Below are 13,852 nucleotides of genomic sequence, written 5' to 3'. Positions count from 1 at the left end.
GTCACATAGTGACTGATATCACCTGACCGTGATTGGGCGTCTCTTCTAGGCGCTTGTTCATGGGGATCACGTGACCATGAGCGGCGGTACGTTTCGTAACAGCCAGGGAGGTTTTGTCGAACGAAGGAGGCTTGCATTTCAGGGACTGCGATGGGACGTGGGATTTGTTCATAGTTTCTCAATGGGAAAGATCATAGCTCTGCTTGAAGATCATGGACCACCGTTTATGCTTGGCCATGGTGATACCTGTGAGGGAGTGCCCTGCTGCCAAGGAGATGGAGGAGCGAAGTCATTCATACTCCAGCCACTTCACATGTCCATTGCCATCTGGATCATGGCAGAATTGTCGCAATCTCTTTGTGGTGAGCACACTGTCTGTATCTATCAGAATAGGGTGCTGAGTTTTGTCTTCAGATCATCATGGTTGCAAGCCTTCTTAGATGAGTGCTCGCAATCTTCATTTCACAATGTTCGAGAAGATTGTCGGTATCTGACTCTTTGCTCAAACTGCACATCATGGAATATATGCAGTATGAAGTTGATTCGGGCTATTCATTTCATACACATCAGCATTGAGTCTGCTGGTCTCCCTCTCCACCTCTGCCAAGAAGGTTCTGCATGTCAGTAGACCTTCTAAAGTCCAATCATATTGTAGATTATTGGAGCCTGTGAGAGATTTACTAGATGACATAGCAGATAGAATAAATGCATAGCCAACGGAGTGCACAATGCAAGCGGGCACAGAACGCGAAGACGCAAAGCGCGTCCAAGCACGCGCCTCAGACGCGTCGCGACGCGTCGAACACAAAGTTGTGCCTTGTTTGTATTTGCACGTGAGGTCGGAGTTCAAGTTTTTCCGACCCACCCGACAAGGACCTCCAATAGAAAAGCAGACGTCAGATATCCGGAGCGTTCCCGCATAGGTTTGAAGGAATTGTCTCGTCTGCCCACGGGAGACTAAGTCAGATGCGCTTGTGGCTATTGTGGCTACGTCACGCATCTCCTGCAAGCTTCCAAGATCTAGGATTCGATGAGACAGGCGTCGTAATTTTCATATTTCAATTCCTGTCTTCGATATTTTATTCTCTCTATGCATTGCGGTGACGATCGCGCGTCTGGAAGCTGCTGCAGAGCGTGAATCGCAAGTACGGTCTCTCGCGCCGAGATAGAGCTCCTTGATGCGAAACGTCTGGACGTCCGAGGACGCGGCCACATAGCTGTTTAGACGTTCAATGACTCCATCGCATGGCTTACGATCGGACAGCTGTCTCGCACATGTACTTAAGACGCACTCCCGCCTTCGAATGGAGCTCTGGCTTTCCCCCTCGAACTTTACTCGTGCGCCCGGACAGCAATCTCGGCTGATCAAGCTCGACGTTCTGCGGATAGCTCAAGCGAACTAGTTTTTTTTAATTGCATTGCCTTCATCTCTCGTACCTAAGGTCTCGAGGTCCACTAGCTAGACCTCATGCTCTATGCGACCAGTCGAGCATCTCAGTCGACGAACCGCTCTGCCTCCGTACGCGGTGATCTCTTCACACGTCATGATCGAGTCCTCTAAAATCGGTACTTTCTTTGCAATGCTCCTTGTTTTGGGTTTTTCTCTGACTTTCCGGCTTCTTTTTGTTCACTTTTCTGCTTATACAAGCCAGTTCAAGCGGAAATAAGCGCAAAAGGAGGTTCGTGGGCCACAAGTCGATTTGAGTTTTCCTGATGTTTTCGGCATTGCACATCAATGACATCGGAAATATAGCCACTCCAACCGCTCGGTTGCCTTCGTCGGTCAATAACCGGTCAGTACTCATTCGTAAAAGCTGCTTTTATATGCCAATTGACCTCGAATATCCTGTTACGGGACGCGTTTGAGCGCTGCATAATCCTCCCCTCCGGGCGTCGGCTTTAAGCCACCAATTACCTACCTCGTAAAATTGGGCTTAAGGCTTGAGTGCGCTCATTAAAAAGTATCTTATCGGTGAACACTGATATCATTCTTGTAAAGGTTTGCGGCATTGAGATTTTAACCCAAAACCATTCGAGCGCTCACAACGGTTTCACGAAAGAACACACAATATACGGCAATCCTCGGAATAGTCCCTGGAGGAACACGAGGTGCACCTATACTCCTCGCGTTCTTCAACCCATGAAACTGCCGAGTCTCTCGCGACGAGTGTCCTCGCGTGAACTAAAGTACAATCCAATTGGTACGCACATTGCTATTATTACAAACCTCTACTCTACTAGAATATGATGCATTAGGCTTGGCCTGAACAAGCATTTTAGAAGGAAGTCTGTGTGACTTCTTATCGTATGGCCCTAATAAAACGTCTAATATGAATTTTAGAGACTGAAGTCTGACCAACGTGCGTCTGTGCCTGGGGGACAACAGCCTCCCCTACGACCCACCGCGTTCCCAAGGACCTGAAGGCTGCTCCGAGTCCACGTACTCGGCAGGTCGCCAATGTCGGTTCGTGTCGGGCGAAACGCCATTCGCCATCCGCAGCATGGTGATCTGTCCGGTCAGGCTGGAGAACTTTGCCGCGAGCGGGCATCAGGCGTCAGCACATGTACGAGAGAAGAGCTCACGAATGCGCGCACGTACCCCGTTGCCTACGACCACCTGCGCCCGCTCGCCCACGAGCATATCCACCGCCTGCGCGACATGTTTCTGCTCCTCGCTCAGCACCAAATCCCTGCTGCTCGCAACATGCGTCCAATGCCTCGTCGCGTGCAACGCCGCCTTCAGCTCCTCCACCCACGACGCCGGCGCGTTCGTCATCACATACACGCTCCGCAGCCCCCGCCCCGCCTGCGTCCTGCGCACCTCCTCGGCACGCCGCACGATCTCCTCGACGCTCGGATAGCAGTGCTCCCTGTAGAACTCGCGCTTCTCGTCCCGTGAGACGCCGCGCGGCTTGACGAACTTGTCTGGTAGCGCAGGGAAGGCGTTGTACCCCGTGTATCCCGCGTCCCAGTCGGCAAGATTCCGGCAGTGCTCTTCAAAGTCTCCGCGGCGCACGTGTAGCGCGAGCAGGCCGCGGATGGTCGTGTAGCGCTCGGCGCCTGTCCCGGTGAAGGGCGTCAGTGAAAGATATGGTTCACCGGTGATAAAAGGAGAGATGGTCTCGCGATTTGCATCGAAGGCGCGCTCGACGAGGGGAGCCCAGCCAAACTCGGTCAGGATGGGTGATGTGGAGAATCCGGGCCAGGCATCGAGCAGCCGGTCAGGGTCACCGAAGACGCTTCAAAGTGATTCCAATCAGCCACGCTCACACGCTCAAGATTATTAGGATCTCCCACTATATGTCGAATGTTGACGGCGAACTGCGCTTGACCTCCACGCACGGGCTCTCGATGGAGTTGAGCATCTCTACCCACTTGTCGATCAACAGTTCCGCGGTGGTAGTCCTGCCGCCGAGCATTTTGACGACGTCTGTGCTCCGGACCACCACAGGATGCGGGCAGACCTCGTCCCAGAACTCTTTCACAACCGCAAGCGGCGCCGTGGGATCCGTGCGCATCGGCGCACCCACAGTGGGACCTGTGGTCATAGTGATCAACATGGTCTCACTCAAGAGAACATGCGAATTCCTGCTCACCTTGGATCAGCGCGCTGTAGGGGATTTGCGCGGGGATTGGCTTGCCGTTCCAGGACGAATATAGGCCGTGCCTCCACCAGGTATAGTTGCCGAAGACGAAGCTAGATTCTCACGTGTGGGTAAGCTGGGCCATACGCGCAGCAAATGTCTTTTCACCACGCACGAGCGACCAGCGCGGTAGGCTATGTAATGGTTCAATAACTGTTCTTGCATTGCGTTCCCCCATCCAGACCCTGAGGCGACATGATCAGCGACCCGTAAGGGATGAGGAAGCGAGCAATTTACTCCAAACGTGATTTGCGACCCACAAGTACTTGGTGTTTGCGCCAGCAGGCTGGACGTCGCTATCGAGTCGGTGTTGCGGTAGGCCGAGTTCGTGCGCATGATACTCCGAGTACAGCGGCGGCATGCCCTCGTCGCTCCACGGCAGTATCAGCCCACGGACCCATTTTCGCCTGATCAGAAATACGGCTATGAGCAGGAAAACGACCGCAGCGATCTTTGCCCAGCGCGGAATGTGGCATGACCGCCGGCACGACGACGTTTTTGCATGAGGACGCGGGGCGGGGAGGAGTTCGTACGCCCCGGTGGGCCGTCTGTATGATGGCATCCAGGGGAGCGTCATAGCGAAGAACTTTAGGAGAGCGTCTTTAAGGGGAACGCAATATATGGCGACTCGGCTGACAGTGGCGTAGGCGCATCACAGACATGTCCGTCGTCTGCGAACATGTATTAGGATATCATCCTGCAGCTGCGCAAAAACGCGCCAATCTTTGCATCAGCTGACAGTGTATGGCTCTTTCGAGCTCATTGATCTGCGAGAGAATTGATAACTGTGCGCAGCTGAACCTAGGCCAACGCAGAATATCACTTACCCTCCACGAGTAATACGTCACTGAGAGGTATATATCTTGCTCACCGCCAGCGATAGGTTCATGCCGCCCATAAAGCCAAAAAGTACGGGCACAATCATCCGGGTAGTCCCTACTCCAGTCTCTTAACGTGTCCAGCGCCTCACCATGCATTCATGCGTCATTCATGGCTCGAGCACTTGACAGATGCCCGCACCCATATTTCGGCTCCAGCGAGTCTTGCAACAGGTGGTGGGCGCATACTGCGGACCCGGGTCGCCACCGTGTGGCAGGTGGGCGGCAGACTAACTCATTTGCAGCTGCGAGAACAGCGGAGGTCTACATAGCGTTCAGTTGACTGACTTGAAAGTAAACCTATTGGAATGATAGAATTTGGGATTCTGCAAATTGGTGAAATGCTGGGCATCATCAATTTCGCAGACCAGAACCTAGTTCTCCCGATCACACGGTCATATTCGCACCAGATTCTTCTGCGCATCTCTGTACATACATGGCAAAGGAGATCAGCGCTTTGCTCTTCCCGACGGTACAACGTCTCGGTGGAACACAAAATGTGCGTAACAACATATCTAGCAGAGCTTATAACTCATTTCAGTCCACATTCTAATGGTGTTTACTACAATATTCACAAGAATACTTTTAGTACACGATGAATGCATGCTGACGATACAAGAAGCACAGTCCTGGAAATGCAATGCACGAATGCACAACATCAAGAACTCCAAACAGTTGTCACCCTCCAGGCTCCGCGCCGCTCACGACGAGCCCCTCACCCTCCCCAACAGCTCTGTCAGCATCCCGGCCGCGATCCCATGCCCTGACGCGCGCCGCCCGCGCTCCTCTCCACCACCATCACCACTGCCATCGCCATCGCCATCTGCACCAACATCCCCATCGCCATCTGCACGCGCATGCCCCAACGGCTCGCCCTTACCCAATACGAGCGAGATCCGCCGCGCGCTGCCCTCCCCGACGAGGTTCGAGCGCGCATGTACAGGGTTGGTCTGCAGCGCGATTGCGGGCAGCGAGAACCGCTTATGCCTCCGCACCGTGTTCTCGCGCTTCGGCGTCGGCGGAAAGCTCGACTCGGTCGTCGTCCCCGTCCCTGTCGTCGTCCGGCTGGGCGATTCCATCTCCGTAAACGCACTCTCCACTGCTGCCACTTCTTCTTCCTCGCAGTGCCCGTCCCGCCCCCCTATCATCGAGCTGTATCGCGAGAAGCTCGTGCTGGCCGAGGGCGGCGCCGACGTTTCTCCGAACTCGTGAAAGTCCTCTAGGATGTGGATATAGCTCCTCGGCCGCGCTGACGGCTTCACTCTGATTGCGGACACAGACGGACCTGCGTCGGCGCTGTCCGCCATGCCATGCTCATCGTCAATCCGAGCCAGCACACGTTTGGCGCTCCTCGGGCTGTCGACGTCGATGGCCATCAGCGCGGAAGGGGTCCGGTCGAAGACGAGAGAAGGCATCGACTTGAGGCCGGAGAGCGTGAGGTGGGAATGGGTGGTGCCCGATGCTGTTGAAGCCTCTCGCGCAGGCTCGAGCAATGGGAAGACAGACTCGTAGCATGCGTCGCATGCGCGCGCTGGCTTATGTTGCTCCCTAGTATCTTTGGTCGTCTCGTCTATTATGAAAAACTCCTGAGGCGTGGCCATATCGTATCAACAATCGACTTAGTTTTGTGGCATAAACTCACCTTGCTTGAACAGCTGCCACAAACGCATCGACCACACAGCCTACAGTGATGCCGCCTCCTGCGCCAGCCAAACGTCCGTCCACAGCGCATACAGCTCTGCGACTTTCCGTCCGGAATCCAAATCGCCGGAACAAAGTGGTCCACTCTGCCTCGCTTGGGCCGACGTGCATCCTCGTCAGGAGAATACGGCAGCGCTTGGAGCGTGCGCCGGAGATGATTCGTCGAAGAGGAGGACGTCAAGGTCGAGTTGGGCTGCATCACATTCAGCGAAACGAGCAGAGAGGATTTTGCATTTCGAATGGCAGTGCTCCACTCGTCGCGCTCCTCTTCACTTCCTGCGATAACGTTGAGAGATGTACCAATACACATAAATGCAGTAATGGTGCTGTACGAACCTGCATAGACAGCAAACGACTGCTGCGGGCTGAGAATCTCAAACCGCCTCTCCTCTCCAGGCTCGCGGGGCGTAGTCACAACCACATCGACGTCGACGAGGTCCACATGGCCCTTATACACCCACCTCTCGTCCGCCGCGCTGCTCGCACGCCTCACCTTCCGCCTCGGATGGTGATGATGATAATGAATCCTAAACCCCAGCATCGACTCCTTGTGCTTCAGTGCCTCCGCCGCTAGGGGCATATCCGCGTCGCTCTTGCTGCGCGTGCGCATGAGCGGCGGGTGCCCGCTGACCGCCTCGAGCTTGTCCAGGAGTCCATCGCCGTCCGCGCTCGCGAGCCACATGATGCAGTCGGAGAAGAGCAGGAACTCGCGCTCCTTTGGCGTGGAGCCCTCGAGCTGCAGCAGTGGCGCGCGCTTGAGGAACGTTCGCCCGGGCGAGATGAGCGGGAAGGGGAGGTGGGCGGTGTTGCGCTGGAGCGCGAGGAGGGAGAGGATCTGCGCGTGCGTGTGGAGCGAGGTGTCGAGGGAAGAGGTGACTGGAGAGAGAGGATACGTCAGCGAGCGCGTTCATTATGAGATGCTGCGGGACGTCATCAAATCTTGATTGTTCCTCACTTTTGGCAACGAGCGTGTGTACGGCGGTGAGCTGTGCGTACTCTGGGTCGTCTGGATCGGTGCAGCTAATTAGATCCTTCAAGAGGAGAAGATACCGTGGACACCTCTGGACGATGGTCAGGAGCCAGTCTCGGAATTTGAGCTTGCCGCAGCGCGGGTCTGCTTCCTGGCGCGATATGAACTCTGCAAAGGTGTGGTGCGTAGAGAGCAGGTACGAGTAAGCAGTCAAAGCGTCAGAGAAAGAGGTGACAAATGGCGTGTATAGTGATAGGTAGGGGAAATGCGCGAGCAGCACTGGTGAGAGGGGTGGAGGCTCGTCTGGATGTGCAGATGCGGATGTCTCAAGAAAGGTGGTGAGTGTAGTGTAGAACGAGCGATGTAGATTCCAGATGTCGATGAAATTTGAGAAGATGGATGTGAGCTCAGAGCGATCAAGCAGTTGCTCGGGCGTGTCCAGAGATGCAATGATAGGGGTCAAGAAATGCTACGGAATCATGAGTGTGCACACATATGATGATCACGAACGACTCACAGAATAAATTAGTTCCAATCCATCAACATATGACTTCTCCGTTTCATGAAGTTCATTGATGACCTTCTTCCGCTTCGCCTCCCTCCGCTCATTAACCGGACGCATCTGGCTCCTCCGCGGGGCCTTCCGCGCAATATCCAGCGACGACGGCCTGTGTCTGGGTGGTTTGGTGGCGTTTCGAATGACCGCCGGGGTGAAGGCGGGCACGGGCGCCACGGGCTTGACTCCCTCCTCAGGCAGCGAGTCGAAGGACGCGGTGCTCACAATCGACTGTCGATGCAGCAAATTTGGTGCAGAAGGCAGCGAGATGCGCCGGAAAGGGAGGTGCGGAAGCCGCGAATGATGAACGTCGGAATTGCTCAGGCTGGAGGAGAGGTGGGACTCGGAGGACGAGGGGAAGTCGACCATGGAGGCCGGCGGCGGAGTGGAGACTGTGATGGCTCGACACTTTGAGTGTGCAGACTCGGACGCGAGGTTGAGAGAGAGACATTTCGCACCTGCAGCCATAGGTGGGATGATATTGACTAAGGCCGGGCCCTGGTCACGGTCGCGTTCTGTGGGTGACCGCGAGCCTGTGGCTGGCGGTCGCTGCCAGTCCCGACCTCGATCACGAGCGCTACCACCCCCTTACTCCCCCGCTCAACCCATTTATGGCAGGTGTAGTGTTCCCCACCACGGGGAGAGCAACGAGCAGGTTAAACTCAGGGAAGACAAGCAAAACGAGTCGACCGTTAATCCGACGCGCACCCCTACAAAGTGGCGGGTCGCGTGAGCTTGACCCGTCGCAGAAGCTCGTGAAATACAGCTGTAGCTGGACTATACTGGTACACATATGTCATTTCAGCATGGAGGTCAGGAAGATTCAGACGTTGAGGAGGTGTTTACTGCGGTAGACTAGAGATCCTGTATGTGCAGAAGCGTTCGATGGGTCCTCGACGTAGATACCGGACTGGTCGAATTGCATACGTCGCCTAGAGCGTAGCCCAGAGAATGACGACGCGAGTGAATGATAGAACTCTAAAAACTTGATACACTTGGTTAATCCGAAGACGTCGCGCGTTGCCAGCCGACTTTGCCAATCCGAGAGTGTGAGTAAAGTCCAGGGGGGAAAAGCTGCTCCATTCGTAGGCGGGAGGATGCCTTTATATACATCTGAGGGGCAGGAAATCGTACAGATAGCTCAGAGGTGGAGTCTTCGATTGATGGGGAGACAATCGCGTGAGAACTTGCTAAATATGGTAACATCCTTGACATTTAAGGAAATAAGAAGAGACATAAAGAAAAGAAGAGTGGGGCCGCGTCAGCGGTGACAGACATCGTCCCCGGTACGTCCAAACGATTGGCTGGTGTGTTCGATCCTCCGCGGGAGATCGAATTTACGAGTCACAGTCCGCCACTCTCGGACGCGCGATCGTCACCGCGGGCCTCTTCACACCTACGTCTCCCTATCTTCTCGTCTGTCCGTGCCGTATCGGATGCTGGTAGAGTCGGGGGATTGTACATGGATCTTATGCTTATTCTGATCTACTGCTGAGAAAGAAGAATAAGTAATCGTGGCGAATTATAGATATTAAATCGTATCTCCTCCACAACGTCTCAGAATTGAATAGTAAGTTAATCAGTATGCATCGCTTATGCAGCCCGGCCTACTCCGTAATGTGGTGCCTGAACCTTGACAACCATATATTCGCCAACATAAGCATCTCAAAGCTGGTTACTACCGGCACACATTTGACTCTTACCTTCCCCACACAGATAAAGAAATGTACACCACATCATACTACAAGCTCCCCCTCGACACTCCCCGGCTCCAGTCCAAGCCTCTCAAGCACTCTATCATACCGATCTCGGTCCAATCTCTTTAGGTACTTGAGGACCTTTGCTCGTTGATGCACCAAGAGCCGCAAACTTCGACGACTGCTGACGTCTCTCTTAGACCTTATTAGGTGGTGCCATATGCTCCGTATTCTGAATGTCAGAATTGACGCTGCAAGAAATAAAAAGCTTAGTGAGGTCCACCGTGGACAGCGGCATATACGCACCTTGAACCTCGGGTCGACCCGTATCGTTGGGTTTGTCTGGCTCTGAGAACGCCTCCACGATGCGCTTGCGGTTCTCAAACGCAATTCCCCTGGCATTCGCGTTTCGCAAATCCACCAGCCGCGCAAAGAATGTTCTCTTCGATGCTTCCGCCATATCCGCACTCTGAGATACCAAGTCCAGCCGCTCCCGGAGGTCCCTGAACCCTTCCGGGTTCTCTTCCCTGGCCTGGAAGTGCCCTTCGATCGTCAGCTGCGGCAAGACATCAAACAACATTTCCTTCTCCCGCTCGCCCATCCCAAAGTTCATATACTCCGGAATCTGCAGCTCCTTGCCGGGTTCCGCACTCGCCGGCGGCATCGGTGCACTGAAAATGTCCTCCTCGGTGATGATGATCTTCGCGAGGTCGCAGCTCTTCCATTTGGCCTCGTCCCCAGGGCGATGGCCGAGCACGACGTGCGGCCGGGTGCCTGTCGCGGCGAGCTCGCGCTCCTTGCGCTTTTGAATGTTCGCCTGCTGGGTCGCGCGGGATTTACGCCTGTGCGCGAGGGAGACCTGGAGGACGGCGGAGGTGTGCAGGGACGCAGGACATGCCGAGCTCGACGAAGATGACGCGACAGAGCGCGAGCCTGGAAAATCTCAATCAGCACACGATAGACACGGATCTCACCGAACGTACATTGCGCGAGGCGTGCTCTCAACATCGCAGTCGTCGGTTCGCCTGCGAGCACAATTGGCGCCCGCCCAAAATCTGGTCGTGGGAATTCTCGGCATCAAGCGGCCGTAGGAGGATAAAAACACGCCCTTTGCGCGTCTGCGTTTCTCTCCCAGAGAGATATGCCACGCTGCTCGACGTGAGACTGCCCGACCGTCGTGACAGTGCCAGTGACTCTCTCCGAGTCCTGTCCTCTCGAGAGTATGGCTACGGCTAAGCAGGTTAGGAAGTGTCGTGATTCATCTTGTTCCATATTGCGGCATGTCGACATATCCCTGTGACAACTTTTTTTCTTCGTGTACGCTTCTCCTTGTCGATGTTACCATCAATGACAGGCTTTCAGCCCCTCTGGCTACTATCTATGCATGCTATACTCGTTGAACTGTGTGCTTGATCAGCCTCTTTCACCAAGTGGTCCTGCAAAGTCGACGTCGCACTCGTGCCTGCTACCTCCGTGCATGCTCGGCAAGGGTACTTGTGGATCTTTACGAAATAGCAGGTGAGGTAAAGCTTGCGGCAGCTAGGCTGACGAATATGCTTCTTCTGATAGCACTAGTCGGACGATGCGGTTTTTCGCGAGCGCACGGACCGTGTGTGCTAAACTTAGACACTTCCGACGATGAAGCCCACGAAGGACACACATTCGCCGCTTGGCACCGGGTGCATTGAACGACGCCCATGGTGGCCACGAACGTGTCATATTCGCTGTCGTCGCGTCCATATGCGTCGTTCCACGTCGTTGCGGGTCCGCATAACCAGACATGGCACGCATGTGGGTCTGCTTCGCAGCCCTAACGAGCCTGATGGAACTACTGCTGCGTTTCCACGGTGCCGTCAATGGCTGTATAGTATTTCGGCTGCTTGCTAATGACAAGGCTTCTTTTCCGAGCATGGTGAGGTATATGAAGTCTGCTCTGCCGATAGAAGATGAAGCGCAGTTTCCCTGGAGATGCGCGGGTCCCTCAAGCTCTTGCTGCCTGCGGCCGTGGTAGGTGCAGTTGTCGTGAACGCGGCGACTACGAGCTTGGATGGAATCTACTCGTTGGTGCAGCGGCAGATGCCCGCGCATGAGGACGCGTTCACGTTCTCGTTGATCGAAGGAGACGGCGACTCGTTCGTCATCAGTGACACGGAAGGTACCAGCGGCAGTATCACGGTCCAATGCACAACCGTCATCGCGTGCGCGAGAGGGCTCTACACGTGGGTCTATAATATACGATGATATGCATCGAACTGATCAGCAGAACGTAGCTACGTAACGGAATACGGCGGCGTTGACATCTGGTGGACAGGTTCTCGTCTCAGTCAATTGCCTTCCACCCTACCCTCGGTTGGCCAGCCTGTCAATGGAAGCTCTGTGGTTCCTTACAGGTACGAACACCGACCAACGATGACGCACTGGTGGTTCGCGACGCTGATCCGTTGATCAAAGATACTTCTTCAACACTGTCACCTTCTCGTACACAGCCGCTTTCTGGGATTTCGACCAATGGTCTCTGGAATTGGATTGGCTCGCTCTGCGCGGCGTCAATCTGCCTCTGGCATGGGTCGGCTACGAATACATCCTCACCCAGGTGTTCCAGGAGGCAGGACTCAGCGACGCAGACATCGCCTCTTTCCTCTCCGGGTCCGCATTCCAGGCGTGGAACCGTTTCGGTAACATACAAGGCAGCTGGGGCGGCGATTTGCCGACACAGTGGATCGACGACCAGTATGCCCTGCAGCAGCAGATCGTGCAGCGGATGTACGAGCTCGGGATGACCCCGGTGTTGCCAGCATTCACTGGTTTCGTTCCCCGTGCTATGGCTCAGGTCTATCCAAACGCGTCGATCGTGAACGGAAGCCAGTGGGACGGATTCCCATCCACACTCACAGACGTGTCCTTCCTCGAGCCATTCGACCCTCTCTTCACGACGCTCCAGAAATCATTCATTTCAAAGCAGCAGGCGGCATACGGCTCGAACCTGACGCACATCTACACCCTCGACCAGTACAACGAGAACAACCCGTACAGCGGCGATACTGGCTACCTCACCAACATATCCACGAACACCTTCGCCGCGCTGCGCGCCGCGGACCCCGAGGCGGTCTGGATGATGCAGGGCTGGCTCTTCTACGCGAGCGAGTCCTTCTGGACGTCCGACCGCATCTCTGCGTACCTCGGCGGCGTGCCCGGTAATGACAGCATGATCGTGCTCGACCTGTACTCCGAGGCGCAGCCGCAGTGGCAGCGCACGGACTCGTACTATGGCAAGCAGTGGGTCTGGTGCGAGCTGCACGACTATGGCGGGAACATGGGCATAGAGGGCAACCTCCCCGAGCTTGTCACTGGCCCGCTCGAGGCGCTTGCTGCGTCGCCGAATATGAAGGGCATGGGCCTGACTATGGAAGGTCAGGAGGGGAACGAGATCGTATATGACATCCTGCTCGACCAGGCATGGTCGTCCACCTCCATCAACATCACTTCGTACACGGAGAAGTGGGTCGCCCGCCGGTACTACGTCGATTCCCTCCCTTCCGCTGCACAGGAAGCATGGAGGATCCTCAGTACGACCGTCTACAGCAACACCAACTCGGACACCCAAGCGACGATCAAGAGCATATTCGAGTTGGCCCCCGCCATCTCTGGACTGACAGACCGCACGGGCCACCACTGCACTGAAATACCCTATGATACCAATACCACCATCGTCCCCGCGCTGCAATATCTAGTCGAAGCAGCAACACAGAATGCCGCTCTCTTAGATGTACCCGAATTCACATACGACATCGTGAACGTCGCAAGGCAGCTCCTCGCGAACAGGTTCATTGACGTATACAATTCGTTCATATCCGCGTATGAGACGTCCGACGCGACCGCTGCCTCCATCAATGAAGCAGGCGCGCCGCTCCTCGCCCTCCTCTCTGACATCGACACGCTACTCTGGACGAACGACAATTATCTTCTCGCCAACTGGATCTCGGACGCGCGCAGCTTAGCAGGGAGCAATACCACCTATGCCGACTACCTCGAATACAACGCGCGCAATCAAATCACTCTTTGGGGCCCCGACGGCGAAATCGACGACTACGCGTCGAAGCAGTGGGCGGGGCTCGTCGGCACGTACTACTTAGACAGGTGGCAGACGTTTGTCTGGTACCTCGCGAACATCACGCAGAATGGGACGAGCTACGATAGCACGGCCTTGTCGGATGAGCTTCTGGCAATTGGTGAGGCCTGGGACAGTCAGATTTGGGGCCAGAGCTCGGGAGAAGGGTGGAATGTCACTGGAGATGCTATGAGCGTAATCGCGGACGTGATACAGAAGTGGGTGTGATCATGCTATGGACATGATATGGACATGCAGTATCGCAGAGACATTCTGTCATATAGCTGCAATATACCCC

General features: G+C 55.2%; 4 protein-coding genes across 4 annotated transcripts; 1 reads left to right on the top strand and 3 right to left on the bottom strand.

Moving 5' to 3' along the window:
• Positions 1-2,392: 2,392 nt before the first annotated feature.
• Positions 2,393-4,221, bottom strand: LAESUDRAFT_764010 (uncharacterized protein; the record flags this gene model as incomplete). Its single annotated transcript, XM_040913364.1, has 6 exons — positions 2,393-2,530; positions 2,600-3,239; positions 3,298-3,538; positions 3,597-3,697; positions 3,760-3,829; positions 3,882-4,221. The coding sequence occupies 6 exons, from the start codon at positions 4,219-4,221 to the stop codon at positions 2,393-2,395; spliced, it is 1,530 nt and encodes a 509-aa protein (XP_040758931.1).
• Positions 4,222-4,989: 768 nt separating this feature from the next.
• LAESUDRAFT_731561 (uncharacterized protein) lies at positions 4,990-8,295 on the bottom strand. Its single transcript, XM_040910068.1, has 6 exons — positions 8,208-8,295; positions 7,711-8,141; positions 7,179-7,662; positions 6,560-7,099; positions 6,165-6,499; positions 4,990-6,108 (listed from the first exon to the last, which is right to left on the bottom strand). Exons 1-6 carry the CDS (start codon positions 8,215-8,217, stop codon positions 5,224-5,226), a joined length of 2,685 nt encoding a protein of 894 aa, XP_040758930.1. The 5' UTR covers positions 8,218-8,295; the 3' UTR covers positions 4,990-5,223.
• Positions 8,296-9,333: 1,038 nt separating this feature from the next.
• On the bottom strand, positions 9,334-10,475 carry LAESUDRAFT_707925 (mitochondrial ribosomal protein S15). The gene is made up of 3 exons (XM_040906669.1): positions 10,430-10,475; positions 9,753-10,379; positions 9,334-9,697 (listed from the first exon to the last, which is right to left on the bottom strand). The coding sequence occupies exons 1-3, from the start codon at positions 10,452-10,454 to the stop codon at positions 9,486-9,488; spliced, it is 864 nt and encodes a 287-aa protein (XP_040758929.1). The 5' UTR covers positions 10,455-10,475; the 3' UTR covers positions 9,334-9,485.
• An 892-nt stretch (positions 10,476-11,367) lies between these two features.
• On the top strand, positions 11,368-13,782 carry LAESUDRAFT_752835 (glycoside hydrolase family 89 protein; the record flags this gene model as incomplete). Its single annotated transcript, XM_040911748.1, has 3 exons — positions 11,368-11,665; positions 11,717-11,836; positions 11,898-13,782. The coding sequence occupies exons 1-3, from the start codon at positions 11,415-11,417 to the stop codon at positions 13,780-13,782; spliced, it is 2,256 nt and encodes a 751-aa protein (XP_040758928.1). The 5' UTR covers positions 11,368-11,414.
• Between the last annotated feature and the right edge of the window lie 70 nt (positions 13,783-13,852).

Source organism: Laetiporus sulphureus, assembly GCF_001632365.1.
Source record: "Laetiporus sulphureus 93-53 unplaced genomic scaffold LAESUscaffold_65, whole genome shotgun sequence".
In the NCBI taxonomy this organism is placed as follows: Eukaryota; Fungi; Basidiomycota; class Agaricomycetes; order Polyporales; family Laetiporaceae; genus Laetiporus; species Laetiporus sulphureus.
The sequence above is the reverse complement of the archived record's forward strand: the minus strand, read 5'-3'. Positions and strand labels throughout refer to the sequence as shown.